The 23,453-nt window shown below is 49.3% G+C and overlaps 1 protein-coding gene and 1 long non-coding RNA gene across 8 annotated transcripts in view; one reads left to right on the top strand and one right to left on the bottom strand.

The window, feature by feature from the left end:
- Positions 1–11,525, top strand: part of LOC119087992 — a 94,803-nt gene extending 83,278 nt beyond the window's left edge. For 2 of the 3 annotated variants that reach the window (XR_005091544.1, XR_005091546.1), the window contains exons 4-5: positions 10,607–11,085; positions 11,375–11,525. This is a non-coding gene — a long non-coding RNA (uncharacterized LOC119087992). The remainder of the gene's footprint in view (positions 1–10,606; positions 11,086–11,374) is intronic. The other variant, XR_005091545.1, reaches the window with a different exon arrangement.
- Positions 1–23,453, bottom strand: part of LOC114688930 (core histone macro-H2A.1) — a 64,309-nt gene that overhangs the window by 14,218 nt on the left and 26,638 nt on the right. For 2 of the 5 annotated variants that reach the window (XM_028863402.1, XM_037205690.1), the window contains exons 3-6: positions 17,061–17,167; positions 16,354–16,551; positions 9,539–9,649; positions 3,110–3,209 (exon numbers count right to left, since the gene is read on the bottom strand). In XM_028863402.1, coding sequence (XP_028719235.1) covers positions 3,110–3,209; positions 9,539–9,649; positions 16,354–16,551; positions 17,061–17,167 — 516 coding nt within the window. Of the gene's footprint in view, positions 1–1,423; positions 1,515–3,109; positions 3,210–9,538; positions 9,650–16,353; positions 16,552–17,060; positions 17,168–23,453 lie in introns of all 5 variants that reach the window. The other 3 variants (XM_028863406.1, XM_028863405.1, XM_028863411.1) reach the window with 3 other exon arrangements.

The following is a 23,453-nucleotide window of genomic DNA, read 5'->3' as shown; positions in this document are numbered from 1 at the left end:
CGGACCTGAGTGAGACACTCTGCCCGGGGTCTTCATAGTCCCCACTGAATCCAACACCCTGGATGACAGGATGAGCAGGCTTCAGGCATTCCCAGCTAATAAGACCAGACCTGTGCCATTCATTTATTGATTTTTCTCCAAATAAGTGCTTCCTTCCCATCAAGTTTTTATTGAGTTGAGAAAGGAAACCTCTTTCTCTAAGCTGCCTTCTTAGGAGGGGATTTAACTGCCTGCAGCCTGGTTTCATTCTGGCATGGCACACTTGCCAACTGCTCACTTTTCCATCCCTGTCTGAAATCCAAACTTCCCAGGAGAACCATCAGCGCAAACTGCAATGTCTGAAGCAGGTGTGAGAGCAGACTGTGCTGGCGGCACTGGGCCGAGCAGGGCAGGCCAGTCCTAACCTCTCTGTACCTAGTGCCCAGGACTCCGCATGCCACCCTCCAACACCATAGGACTTGGTGCTGACTAGGACTGTCATCGTTCTCTTTGGAAGCAGCCCTGGGGGCCACACTCAGAACACTGCTTAGGCCCTGCACATCCACGGCAGATCACAGATGCACACAACAGTGAGGCTACCCGCAAGCACAGTCCAGGAGCAAGACACCACATAAGGTGCTCTGCCTATTCTTCACATAATCCTCATTACCAATAGAGAAAATGAGGCATGGAGGCTTACATGACTTGGCCAGGTCTTCAAATTGGTAGAGACTGAAGCTAGGAGTCCAGCTCCTCCTGGGTAGGGAATGCCTCCTCATGACATAGCCTCAGGGCAGAGCTGAGCCCTGAGCCCACACAGGGAGTCTGCATCTCTCTTGCTCTCACCTCAGCCACACCGAGGAACGGCTGCCAGGGGAGCCCCAAGTGCTGTCTGTGTCTAGCACAGTGCTTCTCAAGTGCTGACCAGGAACAGCTTACTAACTACACCTCCAACCTGAAACCCTCCCTGTGGGAACACGTTTAGAAAGGGTGACCCCTCTGTGTGTCCGGGCTGTGAGGCCATTCACAAGAATGAACGAACATGCTCCTGACGTAAGAAAGCGGGGTGTGCACAGGGCCCTGTGCACAGGAGTTTGCCCGTCTGCTCTGCTGAGGGCACAGGAGCGGCCCTAGCTGCCTGGAACTGAAACCTCCGGGAACCCAGTCTCCAACAAAGCTACACCTCGGGAGGTGGAGAAAGCAAGGCTGCTGCTGAGCCAGTTTCCAAACCAGAAGTGCCCACGGGGCAGCTGCATGATGCGCTGGCTGGAGGCCAGCTGTGTTTCTCCAGTTCACAGCCCAGGGACGAAGGCCCCGGGAAGGTCAGGACGGCTGGAAGTGTGAAATGAATGCAGCCTGCGTAGCTGTCAAAGGATCAAGCTGTCTGCGCGGCCGCCGACTGCCCATGCACACACACACTCGGCAGCACCCAGCTCGGCATTACCTACTTCACCACCGATGTAGAAGTCAGTGTTTGTCGGGTGAACGACAGCATCACTGTCGATGGAGGCAATGTCAGCCTGAACAACTTGCAACTATAACAGGTAAACAGATGTAGATCAACTGTGTTGGACCGAGACCCACGCACAGGCACATTTACTAACGCCCCAATGGCAGGGCTGGCCTACCTGGTCGATTCCAACATATGAGCCCAAGGGGCAATCAGTCCACGCAGTGTGCGCACATGTGGATGGGAGTGAGGACAGGAGGAGGAATATCAAATGTGACATGTTTAAATTAAACATTTGAATGACAAGTCAAAAAAAAAAGAGAAACACACATGAGATCATTTCCAAAGATTAAAATAAATAAAACAACGGATGCCCCCCTTCACCCTGCAGAAGCCTGTCCAATGCTGGCACCCCACTGGGAAGGCTACGGAAACATGGCATCTGCTTTGAAAAAAGGTGGACTGTCAGGCCAACCACAACAATGAGTTTCTCCATTGCTCTGTAGCAGTCAACTCGGAGGCTTTGATTTTTCCTCTGGCATTTACCAGTTTTGCCTCCCTTCAAATAACAGCAAGAAACCAGCCCAGATACATGTACAGGGTTGCCTGTTTTTTCCCCCTGAATGGGTGGAAGTATTTTTCCAGGCTCTTCTCTCTTCCCAGAGAATCCTTCCAGCATACTTTGGACAGACCGCTGGCATTTACGGCCTCTGCCCTTTTGTTTGACAGATGGCATCTGCTGAAGCACGTGGAAAACAAATCCCAACCCGGGCACTTCCACTCCTGTCTGTGTGGGTGGGAGTGGCCCTTGATGAGAAACCCGCCAGGTTAGGACAAAAGCAGCTGCAGCTGGGAGCAGAAGGCACGGAGAACAGCCTGTCGTCGGTGTTGGAGGGCACTGTCCCCGGAGGCATCCGACAAGCCTGTGTGCCCTGGCAAGGCTGTACCCAGAAGGGCACTGACCATGCCTTGAGTGACAGTTCCTCTCATGAGTGAAACCAGAGTGGGGACATATGAGGGAACCTTTCAGCTTGTGCTGAATGTCCGCTCTCCTTGCATGGGGACAAACTCAGAGTCTGCTGCCCTTCTGAGGAATCTCCTCCAGCCACATTGAATGCAGGTGGCAGTCAGTCACACACTGCACAGGAGCAAAGGCTGAGTGAGGACAAGAGCTGATAGATTTGCTTCTGAATAAAGGACAGCTAGCTCCATGACAGGAAATCTAGCTTGCTTTCCTTCACACACTCTGAGTGTCATTCTAGCCAAAGCTGAAATGGAGAAACTATTGTTTTGTAGTTACCTGAGATTTTTCAGCTTAAAAAAATAAACAAAAAGGAAAGAAAACGAACAACAAAAACAAACCAAAAAAAACAAAAAAACAAAACACAATTTAAAATCCCTCCCAAGAAACCAGCAGCCAGTCTGATCATTATGGAAGAGAATTTAGATGGTGATGTATTTGCAATCCAGGGGAAGCAGCCAATCACAATCTATGAGACATGAGACCATCTCCATTTGGAGTGGCCCAGAGTCAGTATTTAAGGTCTACAACCAAATGCTAATCAAGGACTGGGGATTTGCCTTGACCATGCTTAAGTCTAGGCAAATTAAAAGCCTAAATTCTGGGTTCCATAAATTCTCATCTGACAGCTGGTGGTGCCAAACCCCATCCCCAATTACCTAGGTCATCTTTAAGGTCAATGTCAGCATTGGTAGGATTGATTATGGCCTCCACCTCAAAGCCGGCTAAATTACTGATTTCACTGTGAATAAGGTTCAGCTGAAAAGAAAAGCATGAGGTGGGAAATAACAGGAGAGCCGGCAAGTTGCAGAGCAGTGACCCCTGGACACGGGTGAGGCGGTGGTGCTCACAGTGCACTGGGCACAGAGAGAAACAGGAGCCGCTGGTAATGTGGATCTACTTCAAACAGAAGACTCCAGTGCCACAGGGCGCTAGAAGCAAGCTAGGCGGGGCATTCAGAACCTGCAGATGTTGCTTAGGGGGAAAGGGAAGCACAAGCCACATGGGCCTGGAGAAAAGCTGGCAGTTTTCCTGCAGAGGAACGTGTAACCATGAGGACCCAGGACCAGGGCGCTCAGTGTGGGGGGAGGAGGGGTCCTTGTCCTCAGGCACTCAGGCAGTAGAGAAACCCTACCTGGCTGTGTGTATGCCTATACAGTGCCATTGTCCTGCAAGTGTTCGCAGGTCTTTAAGGCTATCTTCACCACTGTAGCCGCCGGCTGTCCCTCCCTCCTTCCATCTTGCTCAGGAATAGCAAAGAGCAAGAATGGTCTGTTGCTCGGGGACATTTAATTTTAGGCACCCATTAGTCACACAACGTTGGAGTTCTGGGGACACCTGGCAAGAAACCCAGTAGTTCTCCAGAAAGACAATGTGTCTTTTTAAAAATAATTTCACCACACTGGTCAGGTTGCACTGAGGCCGATGGCTGGCTTGCAAATACCTTGCGTTGTGTCTGCCCCATCAACTGGGTCTTTCTGAAGGGCCGCTGACCTTTCTCCCACGGCTGCTCTGTTGCCATGGTAACCCGTGGTCACTAACTAAGAGCAGTGGGTGCTGGATTTGGCTGTCCCGACCCTGCTCCCGCTTCTCTGTAGGTTCAGGGGTGGCCAAGCTTGCATGCTCACAGTCTCTGTCTTGTCATCAAGTTGCTCCTTCTTCAGGGGCGTCAACTGTAGCGTCAGCAGCCCCCAGACCTGCCAAGCCCTAGGCTTGGGGAGTGCCTGAGCCTGCAGGAGCAGCAGGACTGAAGGCCTGTCCTGAAGTTCACTATGGAGGGTGTAGATGGAGTGCAAGCCAGGGTGGCTCCTGGCTACTGAGCCCCAAGGTGCTGAACTTCTGGGGCCAAACATTTTGTTTTAAAGAAAAAAATGTTGGTAAACTATATGCAAGAGAAATACACCCCCAAATTTCTGGTCCTTAAAAGCTGCTAGATTCTCAAAGTCTAAAAGTCCTTTGGGAGAAAGCAATGGTAGAAATGAATGTGGCTGTTCGGCCAAAGAAAGATACAAAGACAGAAGAAAGGCCCAATTTCTACACTGGGGCTTTCTCTTCCTAGCACCTTATGGTGATTTGGGGGCTAGTCACATCCCTAAAGCAGCAGAAGAAAGAAGGCATCAGGTTTCCTTATCAATTGCCTATCAGGGGCTCTTGGTCCTGGTGGCAGATGCACTGAACCCTATAGGCCCTGGCTGCTCCTTCCTGATGGGAGGAAGGCAGGGTGGGCACAGACTCCAAGGAAATGCTACCCATAAAAACAAACTAAGCCAATATTCCATGCCTCCACCAAACAAACAAATCACACAGTGAAAAGGCAAGAGGTTGGCAAAGGATAAAATGGAAAAGGAATCCTTTGCTCAGTGTGGCATGAAGGCGCACACATTTAAGTATCTACTGGATGATATGTTGAAAAGTCATGCAGGTTTAACCCTTAAAACTTTTTTTTGCTAATTGTATGGTTATATCTGGGGTTATATTCAGTGGAGAAGCAACTGTTTTCACAGGCTCTGGTTCTACTAGCCAGGAAGCATCATCCTGAGACCATCAGTGGGCAGCCCTTGACTGTTCTGGGGGACAACACCTCTGTCCAGGGGAATGGGCTCTCTGGGGAAACCTTTGCTGGAGGTAGGAAGCAGCTGCAAACAGAACTCAGTTCCTTGGAGAATTCCTAGTCCTTTCTGGCCCTATCACTGATGGAAAGTGTTCTTGAAAGTAAGGACCAGTGCACCTCAGGAAGCCTGTTGCTTAGTGCTGGTAATTTCCAGCTAATGGAGGGCTGACAGTCTCACTCACATCTAAGCATGAGGCTAATGTTGGGACTGTCCATCTGTGCTTATGTGTCAGGGCACAGCATGGATGTTCAGACCATGGCACTGGGCTACAAGACTCGGCTGCTGTTATAGAATGTACACAAGCCCGAAAAGATTAAAAATCCTCTGGTCTGCAGTGTGTGGCAGAGACTGGTAGGGAAAAAAGAACTGGCTCACTCTTTGTAAAGAAGAACTGGTAATTAAATTACCTCGGCTTGGGCAGGCTGAACCAATGGCAAAGGTCATTAGTGAGATGACCATCAATAGAAAAAAAGACACTTGATAAGAGAAGAAAACCCAGGAACACAGTGCATATGGGCTATGTGTGCATAAGCCCCAAAAGGACCACAGGGTCTAGGTATCCATACCTGAACCACCATGTCCTGGGCCAAAACAAGAATCAGTCGGGGCCGGTCTCCTCTCAGTCAAAGAGCATGTGAGCACAGATCATATGGCAGAGGAGAGGGACTTGTATTACAAATCAGACTGCCAGAAAATTGTGAAAATTCCCAATAGTCCGGTTTCCCGGGAAGGAGAAAGATCATTAGTGGTTTCAGTGTCTGTAAAGTGAAGATTAAACTCTTGGGGTTTTTACACCATGGTGTGGGAACTTCAGTGTGGCTGTGCATCCTCGTGGCTGCTGCAGAGACAGAGCACTGGGTGTTGTCAATACGAGAGCAGAAGTGTGTCCTTCTGGCCACAGCTGGAACAAAGGGACTTAGCCTAGAGAACTGCAAGGTCCCTTCCCCCACAGGTACCTCCCCCTGACATCTATACCCAGGCCTCTCCTAGGGTGGTTCTGTCCCATTTAGCAATGAACATCAAACACCATCAGCTGTAACTCTTGGGGTGAAATGAACATCTCCTCTCCTGTAAGGCTCAGAAACTGGGCCCTGGGCCAGGCTTGCACTCCAGCAGCTGAAAGCCCGTCTGGCCTTCCCTAGGTGGGGAGGTCGAGAGAGTGTTGGCCAATGGCGGAGAGAAGCCAGCAGCCTGTTCTACACCCTGACCTGACCCAGCTGACTGAAGGAGATGGTACAATCCCTTTTAAAATCGGATTGGAAATTCAATTTGAAGACATGTGGGTGATAACTGCAGATCTTTTGAATGGTATGTTGGGCCGACCTGTGACTGTCAAACTTTGGTGTCATTCACAACAACAGAGAGGGACGCCTGGGCTGGCCTCACTTTCCTAACTCCTGCCCTCAGAGTCCACTTTCCCGTGAAGGGGAATGGGAGGGAGTTGTCTTCAACAGAATGTCTTCCCCAGAGGCCACAGCAGGCCACTCCTGTCTTCACATCTGTGCTGTCCCTTATCACCCATGTTTCTAGCCCCAACCTTTCCAGAGCCTTGGGCCTAGGGGCACCATGTGGTGGGCTCCTGGCCAAGCAGTACTCCAGAAAGACCTGGACGTCCAGAAAGTGCCAGAGGCCAGGGTGGGCTGTGCGGCATGACGCCATCAGCATTCCCTGCTCTACTCAGAGGCTGGGCGGTGGTCTGAATGGAGGGATGGAGGTGAGAACGCCCTCTCTGGTCAACTTCCCGCCCTCAGAAGAAGAGGCATGGGTCAAAGGGAACTCCCGGACCTGCTGCCCGGGGCCTCTAGCACGCTACCATGAGTCTGACCGGGGACCCAATTACCCCCACAGCCTGAGTTCCCAACTGCCTCGAATACAGCCTCTACCACCAAACACACACTGCAGGTGGGGTTTGTTGCTGCTGCTGTTTTGTTTGAAATAAACCATGAGGTTCTTAAAGGGCTAAGGAAAAGCCAGGTCTCAATGGAACCACACGGCAAAACATTTGGGGATTCGGGCTCACAGCTCTGTTTTCTTAAAAAAAGAAAAAAAAAAATCAACAATGTGTGTGAACACAGAAATCACAGTCACGAGGGGATTCTCCTGAGACTTCAGTCTGTGAAATGCATCATTAACAACAATTAGAGCCCAGGCTCCTAAGCCCTGGACTGGTTCCTCCTGTGAGCAGCTTAGCAACCAGGCTCACAGGGCTGGGGTGGCACAGTGTCCCCTTTCTCCACCTGCTTGCTGTATTCACTGTCACAGATGGGACATGGGGTGCAGAGAGCAGGGTGCCACAACCATGCTTCCTTCTAAAAAACACTTTCGGAAACATTCTGTGAAACCCAAACTAATGCCCGAGCCAGGCTCCAGCGAGCTTTGTGTGGCACGGACTCCCACCCCAACACTACACACTAGCATGCTACCTGACAGTCAAAGCCAGTCAGTGGCCTGGAAGTGCTGCTTCAGACCGTGTCCTGGATTGTACTTACTCTGCCTCGGGCTACAGGAGTCGAGGGCTCTTGAAAGGATAGAGCACCCTAATTTCTCATGTGGGTGCCCAGGCTGACCTGAGATGATGCAGGTTACTCAGCTTCTGTTTGCAGTGATTCTGGGGACCTCTTCTGGGGAGCGTGAATGTCAGCATATCCTGCTGTACACATATTCAGCAAGAAGGGCCGTTTCATGATATCCAAAGGACTGAAGTGTTTAAATGTGCAAGAAAATGGATCAGCATTCAGTGCCTTTTCTCAGGGCTGCCCATTCCACTCTGGGTTCTATCTCAGGAAGTCTTTATCAGAAGTTCAGATCTCAAACAGGCACATTAGCTTCATGATCTAACCTGATGCCTTCATTCTACTCATCAGACCATCTGCAAATTATTGGAGCATCGATACTTTTCTGTGGTTTTCTGAACCCCTGCCAGCCCTGAGAGGGACAGTTAGTCTTAAAGAGATTTACAATGTTTACCCTGAGGTACTCAGTCTGCAATCAGACCAGAAGGATCCCAGAGGGCAGAGCTGCAGAGAGCTGTTACATACAGCCCTGCAGACACAAGCAAGGTATCTTTAGCGAGGCTCCAGGCAACAGCCCAGATGTGGACATGATCCCATCTCTTTCTGAATCAACAGAGCAACAGAAGGGCGTCTGTGTTGGCACATGGGACTTACACGGCTTGGTACTTTCATACTGTTAGCAAGTGTGTCTTTTGCAGTGAGGCGAATGTGAGTTCTGGCTGAGGCTGCCTCTGGGATGGCAGCAGAGGGGAGCAGAACCAGGAGAGGCCAGGGTGGAGGTGACTAAGAGCAGGGTGGATGAGGAAAAAGCTGGCTGTCCCCAGAAACTGAGCGGTTCTCCCTGCTCAATAGGCCTCCGGGCCCTGGCTAATCATTCCTCAGGGAAGGAGAAGATAAGTGACTAGTCTTAAACAGCAGAGGGATTTCACATGTCAGTGGCAACTGAGGCAATGTGATGGGACCTGTTGAAGGCGTGGAAGTAGACCTAGGTGTTTGCCTTTAGTGCTGAGCAGAAGTTAAACTTTCAAAGCCCCGACCTTAAGATGACAACTAGAGCTGCTGCTATAGAAAAATGCACACAAAATACAGATGATGGTTATACAACGTAAACAGCGATGGTTAGATTCCGGAACAGTCACCGCAGGAATTGCATCATGAGAGCCTGAGTGCAATTAGTGACAGAAGAGGGAAGGGCTGGGGACAACTGGCAATGAGTGAGCAAGAAAATGGTGTCATTGTGATGCAAAATAAAACTGACAGTGAGGACCTAAAAATGATGCAGCTTCTAAGCCATTTACGCCACCTTTAAGCAAACGGACCTGCAAGGTCAAATTCAGTCCTTAAAGATTTTTTTTTAACATATTTAAAAAAACAGAGACAAGTCCCACCCCTCTTTTAATCAGCTCTCATTTTCAGGTCTTAAAAGCCTTTGCATCATTTTTATTTTCAATAAAAGTGAATCAACTTTTACAAAACCATGGCGTCCTGGCAAAGCTGCATCACTGGGACGGCTGAAAATATATTTATTGCCCATGGTTAAAACAAACAACTGGCTCGAGGAGTCGCCTGGTGGGTCAGTGAAGAAGCCCCTGGTATGAACAACCCAGCTCCCTGGACCAGATCAGTGCCCACCAGAACCTCGGGATAGGATCTCTCCCCTGCACAACCCATGCTACCTGAGGACCAGCCTCCTCCACAGAGCACCTCCTCACCTAGGCTGAGCCCCAGGGTCCTGTCCCCAGTGGGGGCCTCTGGCCTTCTTGCACTACCATCTCCCCTTCCTGGAGCCTGCCAGAATCCCATCCCAGCTTGGTGATTCTATCAGAATTCACCCCTCCCTGGGGCTACTTCCCAAGCTACTCCCCCGAAAGCTGGTCTGTCCACCCTGAGCTGAGTGGCACCCAGGGATCCCAGCCTGTGCCCTCTCCCAGGGCCCTGGGGCACACTGAGGGCGTCTGCCTACCTTCTGGCCGAGGAAGAGGCTCTTGGTGGAGAGGACGGTGAAGCCATCGGCGGGCGTGCCCTCCGTCGTACTGTCTGCGCTGGCCGCCTTGCTGACTTCCCCCTGCTTCTTCTTGTAGAAATCCGAGAGTTAGAACATGGACATCCAGCAGGGGCCACACAACTCTGTCCTTCCTAGTAAGGAGGCAGCCCCAGGCCTCACCCATTGCCAATTCAGAGGGCACAGGAAACAAAACCACTGGCATGTCCCACAGTAGAGGTTATGACTTATTTTGAGAGTCCTGAGTTTTAATGAAAACATCTTAAATTGTATTTTATTACTTCTAGTCTTGAAAATAATCTTAAAAGCAAACCTAAATTTCTAATTATTTAGAATAGAGTCATTTCATAAATTCAGAATAATATCTCTTCACTAATGGTTTGTAGGTATCTCCTCTTTTTAGATATGTGCACGTGATTCAATTTGTTCGTGCCTTATTGCTAGAGGCTCACCCTTGTAATCCAGTGCTCAGAAGGCTGAGGCAGGAGGACTGCCGTTAGTTTAAGGCAACCTGGGCTACATAGTTGAGTTCTTAGCAAGCTTTAACTACAGTGTGAGATGGTGCCTTAAAACAAAAAAGAAGAAAGCAAACTGTTTCAGGTGCCAGTCGCGGAGGCCCTTTCCCATCTTCCTCCCTAGAGCTTGCTGAGGAGAAAGCCATGGGGGCTGCTGTGTCCCCACGCCCATAGGGCCAAGCTTTAACACACTCCCAGCATCATGCAGACTAAACTGTGTGTGCCCGGAGATCCTGAGGAACTTCCACGAGGTACAGGGCCTTCCATTCTCAGCTTTCTAATGTACTTCCTTCTGCCCTGGGTCCCCTTCAAAACCCTCTCCTTTCACGGCTCACATAAGCGGTAAAAAGGACACATGGCTCTAGGGACACACACTTAAGGTGAAAGCGAACAGAAATGGGTATTTAGCTTGTATGTGGGTTGTCGACACTCAGATACTTTATAAGATAAGGACAGTGGGAATGAGGGGACTTCTAATTAGACAGTTCATCTTTTTTCTTTTCCCTTCCCCCAGATTATCAGAGTCCACCGATCCTGAGAAAGGTCCAGTGGGAGAAAATCAAGAAGATGTGGCTGAGGCAGAGCTCAGCGACAGACACCTGCCCAGATGATGGCGAAGGGTGATCTTGGACAGTATGCGCAGGGCAGGGCCCGCGTCCTGGTTCGTAGCAGCCTCCCGTGCATTAGAAAAACCATCTACTTTTGCCGACTGCTTTAGCACTGAAGACTGCTTTGGCAATGATATAGCTGACTTTCCATAAACTAAGTAAACTAAACCCACAGCTCCAGGGCTTTGAGACTGGACAAAAGCACTTATCAAGAAAGAAAGCCAGCAGAGTTATATTCAGATTCTCACTGGTTCATTTTCCTAATACTTGGAATTCAACTGACCTGACTCATGGAAGAGAGCCAGGTAATCAAGAACCGCATGGGAAGCCTCTGGTGATAGACTTTTGGAGAGCGAGGAAAGAAAAGATGACAAAGCATCCACAGGTCTGCTGGTTTCAGCAAAACTAAACGAACATCTGAGTTAACATCTGGAGACCACTGAAAAGCCCCTGCAGTTTGTCGATGGCAATGTCCCAATGTCAGCTGGGACTCAGCAGGGAGTGTGGCAGACTAACAGCAGGGAAACCTGGTGGGGGAGGGTACTTAAGAACACCATGCTGTCTTGTAACTCAACTGGGTGGGAGACTGCTCACCTGACCATTTGTACCAGGAAAAGAGAGGACAGAGCAACGTTGCTGTAACTAACTTCTCTGTTCTCATTTTATCATTCTAGGGAGCAAGATTTTCAGTCTTTACAGCTCGGGCTACAGAACAGGATGCTAACCTTCACCTCATCTTGGCAACATCTTAGGATCCTTGGACCAGCAGGGGAGGAATCATTCATCCTGCTACGAGATGCTTTCCAATAAAATTTCATTTTTTCTCTAAAACTTGGAATGCGTTTATTGGTTTGATTAAATCTATATTATTATCTTGGAAAATGTACATCATTTAGTATAAGATCACAAAAACTATTTCAAATGAATTGAAATATACAGTGTTCTGCTACAAACGTCACTAAAACTAAGCATAAAGATACATCACATGAGGCCAGTGAAATGGCTCAGCAGAGAAAGGCAGGAACCACATAAGCCTGGTGACCTGAGCTTGATCCCCAGGACCCAGTAAAGGTGTGGAGAGAACTGAACCCAAGAGGTTGTCTTCTGACTTCATACTCAAATGGTGGCACAGGCACGCGCGCGCGCCACGCGCACACACACACACACACACACTTTAATAAAGTATTAAAATTAAATTCTGTAGGGTAAGTGAAAGAAAGGTAAGTAAAAAGATGTAAATTTTCCAGTGTTAGTAAACTGTTTTGTTGTGAATTTGTACTGGGTAGCTGACGCTACTGAATGCATGTAAACAGGAGAGAGAGAGAGAGAGAGAGAAAAAAAATACACCAAAAATAACCTTAAATTTCTTACGAAGAATCTGTTGGACTTTAAATGTAAATGTATACAAAGCTTTTTGAAAATTCTCTTAGGCGGTTATAAACAAAAAGCTTGAACACCACTGTTCTAGTCAGCAGAGAGTCATTCATAGGGGGATTGCTCAGCCCGAGGCCAGGAATGGGGTGCAGGTGTCTCCCTGAGGGTTAAGCAGATAGAGAGAAGCACACTGCCTTATAAGTGGTGAGCAGGCTTTGTGGACAGGTGTCAGACATCCAATGTCAGGGTGTGTTTCTGTGGACAGTGTCAGACATCCATGGCTAGAGCATGTTTCTGTGGACAGGTGTCAGACATCCACTGTCAGGGCGTGTTTCTGTGGACAGTGTCAGACATCCACTGTCAGGGCGTGTTTCTGTGGACAGTGTCAGACATCCACGGCTAGAGCATGTTTCTGTGGACAGTGTCAGACATCCACTGTCAGGGTGTGTTTCTGTGGACAGTGTCAGACATCCACTGTCGGGGCGTGTTTCTGTGGAGAGGCTTCCCAGTTGCCATGTACCATGCAAGCAGCCAGTGGGGTAACCAGATTAGGTTGTGACGATGCTCGTGGTTTTCAGCAGTGATTTGTTAAGACTGTGGCGGCCCCACTTACCCTGCAGTGGGTGGCTGTGCAGTCCTCTGCCACCAGAACAGTAGGATTCCTGCCTCATTAGTGATAGTATTTGAACTTGTAATTTCTGCATTGGAACCCTGGCTCCGCTAGCTGTGTGACCTGGGCAAACTGAAAAATGCTTGCCTTCCCTTAAGACTCCTCACTTGGAAAATGGAACTGAGGCTGGCGAACTCCTGACTAGATGAGAACAATAAGTGCTGCACAGAGAAGCATCCACTCTGCAGAGAACTTAGGCCTTTGTGAAGCAGCAGAAGCCCCAGGTTAGCCCGGCAGTCCGCGTGCAAGAAGCCACCACATTCAAATCATAACCATGTGTAACTGAAGCACACTGCCTCAGAAGAAACATGCCTCTTCTCTCCTAAAGTGGGGATACAAGGGAGTAGATTCTTCTCTGATCGAACTTGGGAGAAAATCTAAGCAATCCCATGTAACTCAAATGACTGTAAGATTTTCAGACTCTTATTTTTATATAAATGCAGAAGTGCCGTATATTGGTCATGTAGAAGGCTGTTCTGAAAAAGGATAGCAGGTGAGAGTCAGTCTGGAGTCACATTTACACTGCTGAACTCAATATTAAATAAGATGGAGCAAGACCTGCCAGCCAAGCTCACCCATGCCTCATCTCCTCTCCATCAAAGGTCAGTGAACTGTCAGCGTGGCAATTCCCCATGAGAATCAACTCTTTTTTGTTGACATCCCTTAACACTGTGGTTCTCAACCTTCCCAATGCTGTGACCCTTTAACACAGTTCCTCACGTTGTGGTGGCCTGTAACCATAAAATCATTTCATTGCTACTTTATAACTATAATTTTCTACTGTTATGAATTGTAAGGTAAATATCTGATATGTGACTCCCAAAGGGGTCACATCGCACAGGTTGAGAACCACTGCTGTAACAGACCATTAATCACTTAATTTGCACTTTATTCCTCAGAAAAGAGGCACTCACCAAAATCAGCCTGGCCTTTTGCCAGGCAGTGAGCAGTAAGCACACCTTCATCCCCTGGGGGTGGGGTCTTCACACAGGAAAAGGGTGGATTTGAGAGTGCCCAGGATGAGAGAACGGCCCAGGTCAGGGCAGCTACAGCTCCCACCATGACAGACTGTTTCACGTGCTTTGCACGAATTCTCTTTTAAGCCTGTGTTGTAGTTTCACTTCATAGATGGGGAAACTGAGCATCATAAGGAACTTGCCAAGAACACACAAATGGCATAATTAGAATATAGCCAGGTCACAGGCCCTAGGCCTTCCACTTTTGATACTATGCTAATTGCCAAAACAGTGACTTAATGTTTTAAACACGTAGGATAGAAGGGTTTCCCATACATATATGTTTTTATATACACAGATTTTCTAAAAAGTGGGTTAATAATTCATTATAGACAGTGATTGGAGCAAGACCTTTTTTTTCTGCCTCCAAACTTACACACATTACCTATACAAAAATATATTATGCAATATCCCCAGAGTCACTGGCTTGTAGGCTGGACCAGACCCTGTCGTTTTATGGGCTAGGGCAGACCAAGGCAGAGAAGGGAGCAGACTTCCTGAGGCCACCCAAGTAGGAAGAGCCCAGGCATAGCCAGAGCTCCGGCCTTGAGTGGCAGGGTTTTCTGTGTCCTCTGACTGTTCCCACTGTAGCTGCCTCAGCTGTCTGTCACACTGGAGATTTTCAAAACCTTCAAATATACAGAACTGAGGGAGGCAATTATGATTTGGACGTCAAGTGGTGACACTTGAAAAACACCAACTCCCTTTCCGTGCAAGTGTTTTAGCATGTCTCTGAGGTGAGGTGCGCTGCACATGCCCCTGGAAAGGTGATTTTCAGGATGTTCCACAGCAACATGGAGATGCCAGGTCCCCCACTGTTGCTGGGAGCTGACACAATTTACATTAAACAAATGTTTTGAAAATTAGCTGTTCACGGTTCCAATTTCAGCCTCCCCCAGGGTTTAATGTCAGCCAAATACTGGTACAGTAAGCAGACAATGTGTTTTATTGTGTGGAAGAAAAACAGACCACCATCACAGGCTCCCTGCTTTTGTAATCAAAGGAGAAGTTGAGTGTTCAAGTGATTATTGACATATGGTTATTAGGAACATAGCTACTAGGGACTGGAGCAACACACACACACTTATATTCACACACACATAAATACACATGCCACACACATACAAATCCACTCATACACACCACACAAGTATATTCACACCACACACACTTGCAAATACATACATTCACACAAATACACTCACACATCACATACACACAAAAATACACTCATACACACACCACACACACAAATACACTCACACATACACATCACAGATACACACAAATACATACATCACATACACACATACACATACACATACACACACACACACACACACACACACACACACACACACACACACACACCACAGACACTCAACCTATGACAGAAGACTAGGGTCAAGGGGAGCAAGGCTCGGTCAGGTTTGCTGTAGGCCCTGGCATCTCAAGCTCTGTTCAGATGGCACAACCTGAGTGTATGAAAGAGGGTAAGGACCAAGCTCAACACATGGTCCACCCTGCTGTGCCAGCACCTAATTCCAGGGCCTTGCTGCGGGCAGCCATTTCAAGGGAGAGGAGGCTTGGCTTCTCTGTGCTTCTCCTGACATTCCAAAGGGCCGCCCTGGCACCTGTCCTGCCTCCTCTGACCTGCCCTTCCTCTCAACTGCAGACAGAAAGAGGAAGGGAGCCTCCAACCTGCTCCCTTTACAGTTAGCAGAGATGAACAGAGAACATTCTGCGAAGTCCTGCCCTGCCTGCCCCACCTCCTCCAGAACTCCGGAGCAAGGTAGAATGCAAGTATCTGGAAATATTAGCTGCTCAAGGCCAGGGTTCTCTGTCTAGGAATGTGGAACAATTCTGGGCCTTGGAAAGGTATTGATTTAGATTTTGATTTCATGGCAGTGTTGTTTGCACTCACAGGTGTGTGTGAGGGACAGCACCTTCTCCCCAACTAATACAAACTCCAAAACAGTGTGAACAGATGGGGATTTTTTTGCCCTTTCCCATCAAAATAACTCTAGGTCATGCTAATGAGAGGGTTTTCCTCTCCACAGATCAGCGTCTAGGACACTACTTTCCAGTGAAGCTAGGTCTGTGAGGAACTGCCTAAGGACCGTCTTGACGGAAGCAAGTGTTCCGAATGACAGCTGGTCTGGAGTGCTCCTGCTACAGCATACCCAGAGGAGGACACATCGCCATGGCAACACAGAGATTGTACAACTCAGCATCAAAGCCTGCAGGCAGATGGCCACTCTGAGGACTGTATGGTGGCTGATCTCTGGCACAAGAAAACCTTTCCAAAGGCTTTCGCATCTACGTGGGAGACCAGGTGTAGAAGGTGTAGGGCTGGGCTACCACCCACCTCCAACTCCTCCCTGGATACCCCCTACCCATCCCCAAGTCCCACCCAAGGGGGTCAGTCCTCCAACTGTGGCCAGGTTCCATAAGACACTCTTGATTAGCCAGTGAGTTGGACTCCCACATGTTCCTGTCTCAGTTTCCTGATGGGGATCAGCTCTGAAAAGGGCTGGGAGGTCCCCTATGACCTTACTTATCCCATCCCACACACCCCTGCCAGATCCCATACCTTAGACTTCCGGGCCCCTTTTTTGCCTCCTGTTTTCTTAGCCACTGGCTTCTTCTGGGATGGAGACTTCGCTTTTTTGGCTGGTGGAGGCGTGATGATGGCTTCCAACTTTCCCTTGGATCCTCGCTTCTTCGCTAGCAACTCAGGATGGATATTCGGCAACACACCCCCACTGGCTATGGTGACTCCTTTTAGCAGCTTGCAGGAAAACCAAAGTCACAGGTGGTGAGCCACACCACCCTGCTCCAGGAGTGCCCTGCCTCATTCAAGAAGTCAGCCCTGCTCAGACGTATCACTCTGAGCTGGTTCAGCTCCTACTTCTGTGGCAGCTACAAGCATAGAGACTCAGACTACACAGGGATAGACTCCTTGAGTCCTCACTTGGTTTCAATTGACACTCATTTCTCCCAGGAGAGCCAAGCATCCTTGTCATCTCCCGACCCCACTCCCAGTGAAGCCCCAACAGACAAGAAGCTGCTTGAGGTCTTGCCAGCCACCACAGCCTCTAAGGGTAGTCCGGGTGTGTGCAGCATGCCTGGGGGCGGGCTGGGGAGTAAGGGTAGTCCGGGTGTGTGCAGCATGCCTGGGGGCGGGCTGGGGAGCAAGGGTAGTCCGGGTGTGTGCCAGCATGCCTGGGGGCGGGCTGGGGAGTAAGGGTAGTCCGGGTGTGTGCCAGCATGCCTGGGGGCGGGCTGGGGAGCCCATACCTGGTTCAGCTCCTCGTCATTGGCCACAGCTAACAGGATGTGCCGGGGAGTGACCCGTCCCTTCTTGTTGTCTCTTGCTGCGTTGCCAGCCAGCTCCAGGATCTCAGCTGTAGGGCAGAGAAGAGCATGTGGTCATTTCAGGGCATGCGGGAACTACATGGCCCCCGTACCCCAATCATAGTGCAGGAATGGGCACAAGAAATGGCTGGTTCAGGAAACAGCTAACCAGAGGTAAGAAGCTACAGGTATGTTTTGTAAGCAGTACTTCTGGGAAAACCAGGAAGAGATTTAATAGAAAAGGTGGGCAGGGTTAAAGATTCCACCTTTTGTTTTCAAAATGGAGAGGTTGGGAGGAATGGGGACCAGTAAAAGGCCACTGAGAAAGTACATGGTGGGACTACAATATAAATCCAGCTCTGGCTCCCATTTCCTAGAATGAGCTTCCTGTGAGGGGTGTTTGGAGTGGGTGTGGCCAGAAGGACACAATACCTGCAGTCTGGCAATGCATCATCCATTTGTAGAATTCAAGGGGAAGGGGCTTTGATATAGACAGTGTTTGAGAAATCTTTGATGCCTGAATCAAGGAAGAACACCTGCACATTTGGATTTGAAATCAGGAAGCTGTGACTAGACTCATAAGGTCAATGTCGCAGTAATACAAAACAAAAGGGTGGGATACTGCAGGCTGAAAAGAGTCAGAGGCAGAACCAGTCATTCTGGGGGCAAGGGAAGAGGTCTGAACATGCGAGTCACACCCTAGGAATTAGCTTTCCTAAACTGGACAGTAGCATGGCCAATCTGAAGAGAACAATCTTGTTCTTAAGGAATTTATGCTGTGGCTAGAGACAGTTCAGCAGCTAAGAGCACTGGCTAGTCTTCCAAAGGACCTAGGTTCAGTTCCCAGCACCCACATGGCAACTCACAACCACTTGTAACTCCAGTTCCTGGAATCTGACATCATCTTCTGGCCTCTGCTTGTACTGCATGCACTTACACACATGTAGGCAAAAACTCATACATATAAAATGAAAATAAACAAAAATAAAAAAGGAAATTCATGCTGGTATTCAGGAATGGAGTGTCTTGATGTTGTCTTGAGAGCACAGTGAACATGACAAAGTGTGGCAGCTGCTGTTACAGCTGCATGTGGTCAGAGTCCCTCTTTCAAGGACTTCTGTCCTTTGTAACATGTACGGACCTGAACTTTACAGACCTCAGGTGACATGTCTAAGTGAAATAAGCCAGGCACAGAAAAATAAATGCTATAAGAGCTTACTAAGATACCAGATCTAAAAAAGTTTAATTCAGAAGTCGAGGCTGGGGTGGGGGTGCAGTGAAAGGAAAAAGAATGTCAGAGGGTACAGAGATTCAATTATATTTTAGGGAAAGTCTTAATACGTGCCCAAAACGGTGACTACAGTTGATAATACTATGTATTCCCTAATCACTAACATATTTTAAATGTTCTCCAAACCTGAACACAGGAACATGAAGGATAAGTATGTTAACCAGATCAACCACTTAGTCTACTAAGGTATGCTCATTCCAAAGCAGCACCCTACCCTGCAGTATACAGATTGTTATTTATCTAGTAAGAATAATACAATAGTTTTTCCAGCATTTTGTATGTCTAAAATTTCTTCAAGCAAAAATCATGACGAGGAATAACACAAGACGGGGAGGCTGAGTATAACCTGCGTCTGATGCTTTTAAAGTCTATTTTCCTGCCCTTTGAGGCAGTCTCATTGGGTAAAAAGACAGATCTTCTACCATTATCAACGGCACTGGGGAGTGCCCTCCGGCAAGGGATCCCCCCAACTCCCTGCTCGGCAATACAGTTCCCTTGGTAACCTGCCCATCTCCTCAAGACGACTCACTGTCTTCATGAAATGTGCAGACTGTTTGTGAATCTATCAACTGTTGCCCATGCTGTGGGTCTGCCTGTGATGCCCTTCTGCTGGCACTAAACAAGGTCTAATGTTCCAGTTATGCTGTATGTTCTAGATCACCCTGACTACGCCAGTGCTTGGGCACATCTTGGAATAAGCAGATAAACTGGCAGCTGTGTGGAAACCAAGCCTGAAACTTAGAATACTCAGGGTTGTCTATGGTGCTTGCTTTGAGACACGGTCTTACTTTGATCTCAGACTTACTAGGTAGCCAGGCTAGCCTCAAATCTGTGACTCTCCGGCCTCAGTCTCTTGACAGCTAGATGGATGCATGCACTACCACACTTGAGATGGTGTGTACATTTTTGAGATTAACAACTAAGCCCCACACAAAAACTTGCTACCTGTGTGTAAAGATGAGTGTGCTTGGCTCCTCATGAACACTTTCATAATGACAGTGGGGTAGGGAAAGGGAACAGTCACACTTGGAGCCACAGGTCACCTTCCCTAACTCCAGGAAATCGTTTTGCTCAGTCATCACAGAGACAAAGAGCTGTGTTTGAGAAGGAATGCAAAGGCACTGAGGTTCCTGTCTTTCCAGCAGGAAGGAGATCAACACTTTTGAGGCTGCACAGGCCAGAGCTCTATAGAGTAGGGCTCTGGGCTTCATGCACACGAGAGCCCCAGTGAGAGGCAGGGAGGGAGCCTGGCCAGTACCTGCAGGCAGTAACTGGAGAAAGGCTTACCTGTCCACCTTAGCCTCACTGGCTGTTCTCCTCCAACCTCAGTCCAGCAGTTTCTCAGGATTTCGAGAACCATTCTCCTAAAAGTTCCCTATAACTGTTCACAGGCCCTCTCTTTCAAACGAAGAGGCGACCTGTAGTGCATCAGACACAGGGGTCATGGATGCAGAAATGCCTGCCTGTGGTCCAGCAGAGCCTCAGACTCCTGTCCGTGTGGTGTAGGTAGCACATCCTACCCACACACAGCTCAACAGTTAGCAAAGTAGGTGTCTAAGGCCCCCAAGAGCAGATTCTGGCAATAAAGGGCAGAGAGAAGAGCCTACCAGAGCAGTCCCAGGGCTGGACCTCAGCACTTAGGAAGGCTTAAGAGTGGCCTCTGGCATCATGGAGCTGTGGGGCCACTTTTAAAAGCTTCCTAGCGCTAGCACACTCCCCTCTTAAGCCTCTCCCCCTTCTGTGGGGCTGGAGGGAGGAGGAGCCTTCAGTATGGGGAGCCAGAGCATGCAGACAGCGGCTGGGAGGTTACAGTCTGCTGACCCTGATGTGCTAAGAAAGCCTTACCTGCTCATTATTAAAAGCAGGGAGCATACAGGTGTCTACAGTGGCGGACTGTTTTCCTAAATCCTCAAGCCCACCCCATGACAAGCAAATCACGTGGGAGCCGTTTCTGGAGAAGAAGCCTGTTTCCTCTTCTTGCAGGGGTCCCAACAGAAGGCCTCCCCAGGCAGAGGTGGGGAGGAGGAGAGGTGGGGTCTCTCTGGGTTTTTGACTTTTTTGTGTGTTTTGATTCTCTGGGCAGGGAAATGATAGAATTGAAGATGAACCCCTGAGTGGTGTGGGCTGCTGGCCTAGGTGGAAGAGGCAGTATGTGAGGAATGGAAAGAAAGCAGCTGAGTGCTCCAGAAGCAAGCACCAGAGGTCAGGGGACACACTGACCCCACAGAACCAAGGACACCAGCTTCCATCAGCCTGCCCCCTGAGGTCAAGGGGCACACTGACCCACCCCACAGACCCGAGGACACCAGCTTCCATTAGCCTGCCCCGAGGTCAAGGGGCACACTGACCCAACAGACCCGAGGACACCAGCTTCCATTAGCCTGCCCCCTGAGGTCAAGGGGCACACTGACCCACTCCACAGACCCGAGGACACCAGCTTCCATTAGCCTGCCCAGGGTCTGATTTGTGGCTTCAGTGTCAATGGCTTTAGTTTTCCCTTGGGAAAGTCCAAGGACGCCTTGCACGTTGCCAATTCAGCTGGATTCAGGGATGCCAGCCTGGAGTCCTGCGGGAATGGCTGTGACAGGTGGGGTGGACGGCAGATCTAGGAATGGGGTCCCCGGGGAAGGAGCAGGGTAAGGGTGGCACTCTCTTGCTTGTGCACCAATGAGCTCAAGTCCAAGGCTTCCTTTCTGCAAACCCAGCAATGCGCACAGGCAGAGATGAATGTCCAGCCCAGGTTCCTGCCACCAAGGAGTGGGGCCTGGCCTCTGCAGGGAGGAAGCAGGCGCTGTACCCATTACAACAGCAAGGTGGGGCGCGGAGAGGCTCCGGCGCACTGGCAAGTACTGCGGCTTGTTTACTCTCGTGTTTTTCCAGATGGATAGTAACCATAGGAACACTATCATCAGGGGACACACAAGACAGAGTACCTCCGAGACACACCTTTTACAAGAAACACGGTCCACGCCCCGGTCTGCCTCCACACCGCCTTGGGCAGAGGGCCTGGGCACTTTACAACAGCGAGAAAGACAAGGACGCATCCTGACTGCTAAGGAGGCAGGGACCGCAGTGTGCGTTTGCCCCTTGCTGAGCAGCAGGAAACCCCTCTGCCCTTCAGCCTAGGCCCAGTTTTAGAAACAGCAATAAAGTACAAGGGTTCCTGGCCAGGAGAGGGCTGCCTGCTACATGGAGAAGGAGAGATACAAACCGCCAGCCACTCAACAAGACAGGGTGGTTCCTGCCTGCTCTTCAGGGTACACTGGCCTTTATACAGGGGGAGAGAATGGCTGCTGTGAGACTGTGACGGCGTAAACACCGCAGGGAGAAGGGCCCGAGGTCTGTTCTTCAGAATGGGACCCTCTCCTTGATAGTTACACAGAGGGCAAAACCATGGAGGCCCTGAGCGGCAGGGCAACTCCTGTGACTGCATCTCCATGGTTTCTGGGGCTCAGTCCCTAGACCCTTCCTCAGAGTGCTAATTAGGAGCTACATCCTGGAGCCTACAACCAACAAAATAAAATAAAATAAAATAAAATAAAATAAAATAAAATAAAATAAAATAAAATAAAATAAAATAAAATAAAATAAAATAAAATAAAATAAAAGGAAACCTCTGAGAAACCATGGAAGGTTTGCAATGGGAGCCTTAGGAGGGAAGAAACACAAGCCCTCTCCAGGCCTTCACCCCTGGAACGCTCTTCCTGGCCAGAGACAAGCTAACTTTTATGGCTAATGACCAACACTGGCCTGGTTTGGGGCCCAGAGTGCATAAGGTCAGGTCCAGAGGGGGTTGTAAATGTGGTAAAAGTTCCCCAGGCAGAACCACTGCGTGACACTCGCTGCTGGGTACTTTGGTAGCTGGTTCTTTTAATACTGTTTTAAGATCTGACTTGAAAGACACCCAAGCACCCCACTCTTGGCCAGGTCTAGCAGTAACAACCAGAGAGCAACTGGTTTGTGGTGGCCGGGACTGGTGATGTGGCCTTTTCTCCTCAGAGCCCAAAGCTCCCAAGCCTCGGTGAACACGATGACTTTAGGGCCCCATGACAAGATTCCCACGGCCTTCGACAAGGCCGTGACTTGGCAGTCATCTCATCTCTGGGACAGCTGGCTGAGCAGGAATGTTTCCGACAGCCCTACCTCTCGATTTTACCCAAGCCCAAAGGTTTATAATCTAACCCTCCCCCTCCCCACCACACGGCATCTCGACTGAACCGACCCCGCTATATGGAAGCGTTTCGTCTACCTTCCTTCAGGGAGATGAAGTCATGGCTTGTGGAATTAGACTCTAACAGCTAACAGGTGATGTGGTGAGGCTGAGCCAAACTCCAAACCCAAACCTCGCAATAGGAAAGAATCTGGGGCTTTTACGGAACTGTTTGAAGCATCTCGTCTAACAAAAGAAAGATTGAAAGTAACAATCAGAAATCAAAGAAGGCAAATATGCACATAATCCCAAGGAGAATACCGGTATCTACTAAGAGCCAAAAACATGACAAGGAATCTGTTTACTGTATTTCTTTTGAGTGCTCACCCCTCCACTGACTTCACCAAGTTCACAATTGGGACACCACTCCAGAAGGCCTTACCCCAGTCAACCCCAATTGGAGGGTCACTGCTAAGAGCTTCCTGTGGTCTGACCATACCATGGCCCTCTCCAATTCCCTCAGTGACCTGGAGTGTCTGCTGCCATGTCCGCCACATGTGCACTGCTTTCCAGGTGTGGAACAGCAGAGACTGAGGCCGGCAGAGTCGTCCCCTTGGTGGAGCTCTGGGCCACAGCGAAGCTCCCTGTTGTTGGCCTGTCCCAGGGCCCACCCTCAGCTGGCCCCGGGCTCTCAGAGGAACTGGGTATTCCACAAAGTAAGGGGCTATGCAGGTATTGTAGACAGTCTGTGTTGATACAGAGACTTTTTAAGGTGAACTGCCCACTGCTTCCCACAAGGTCCACTCAAGCTCATCCCTGCTGTCTGTGAACCAGGGGCATCTGGTCCAGTCCCACAAAGACTACCAACAAGACAGAACTGTAGCCTGCTTTGGGA

This window comes from Peromyscus leucopus, chromosome 5, assembly GCF_004664715.2.
Source record: "Peromyscus leucopus breed LL Stock chromosome 5, UCI_PerLeu_2.1, whole genome shotgun sequence".
Classification (NCBI taxonomy): domain Eukaryota; kingdom Metazoa; phylum Chordata; class Mammalia; order Rodentia; family Cricetidae; genus Peromyscus; species Peromyscus leucopus.
Note: the sequence above shows the minus strand (reverse complement) of the source record. Positions and strands in the feature narration are given on the sequence as shown.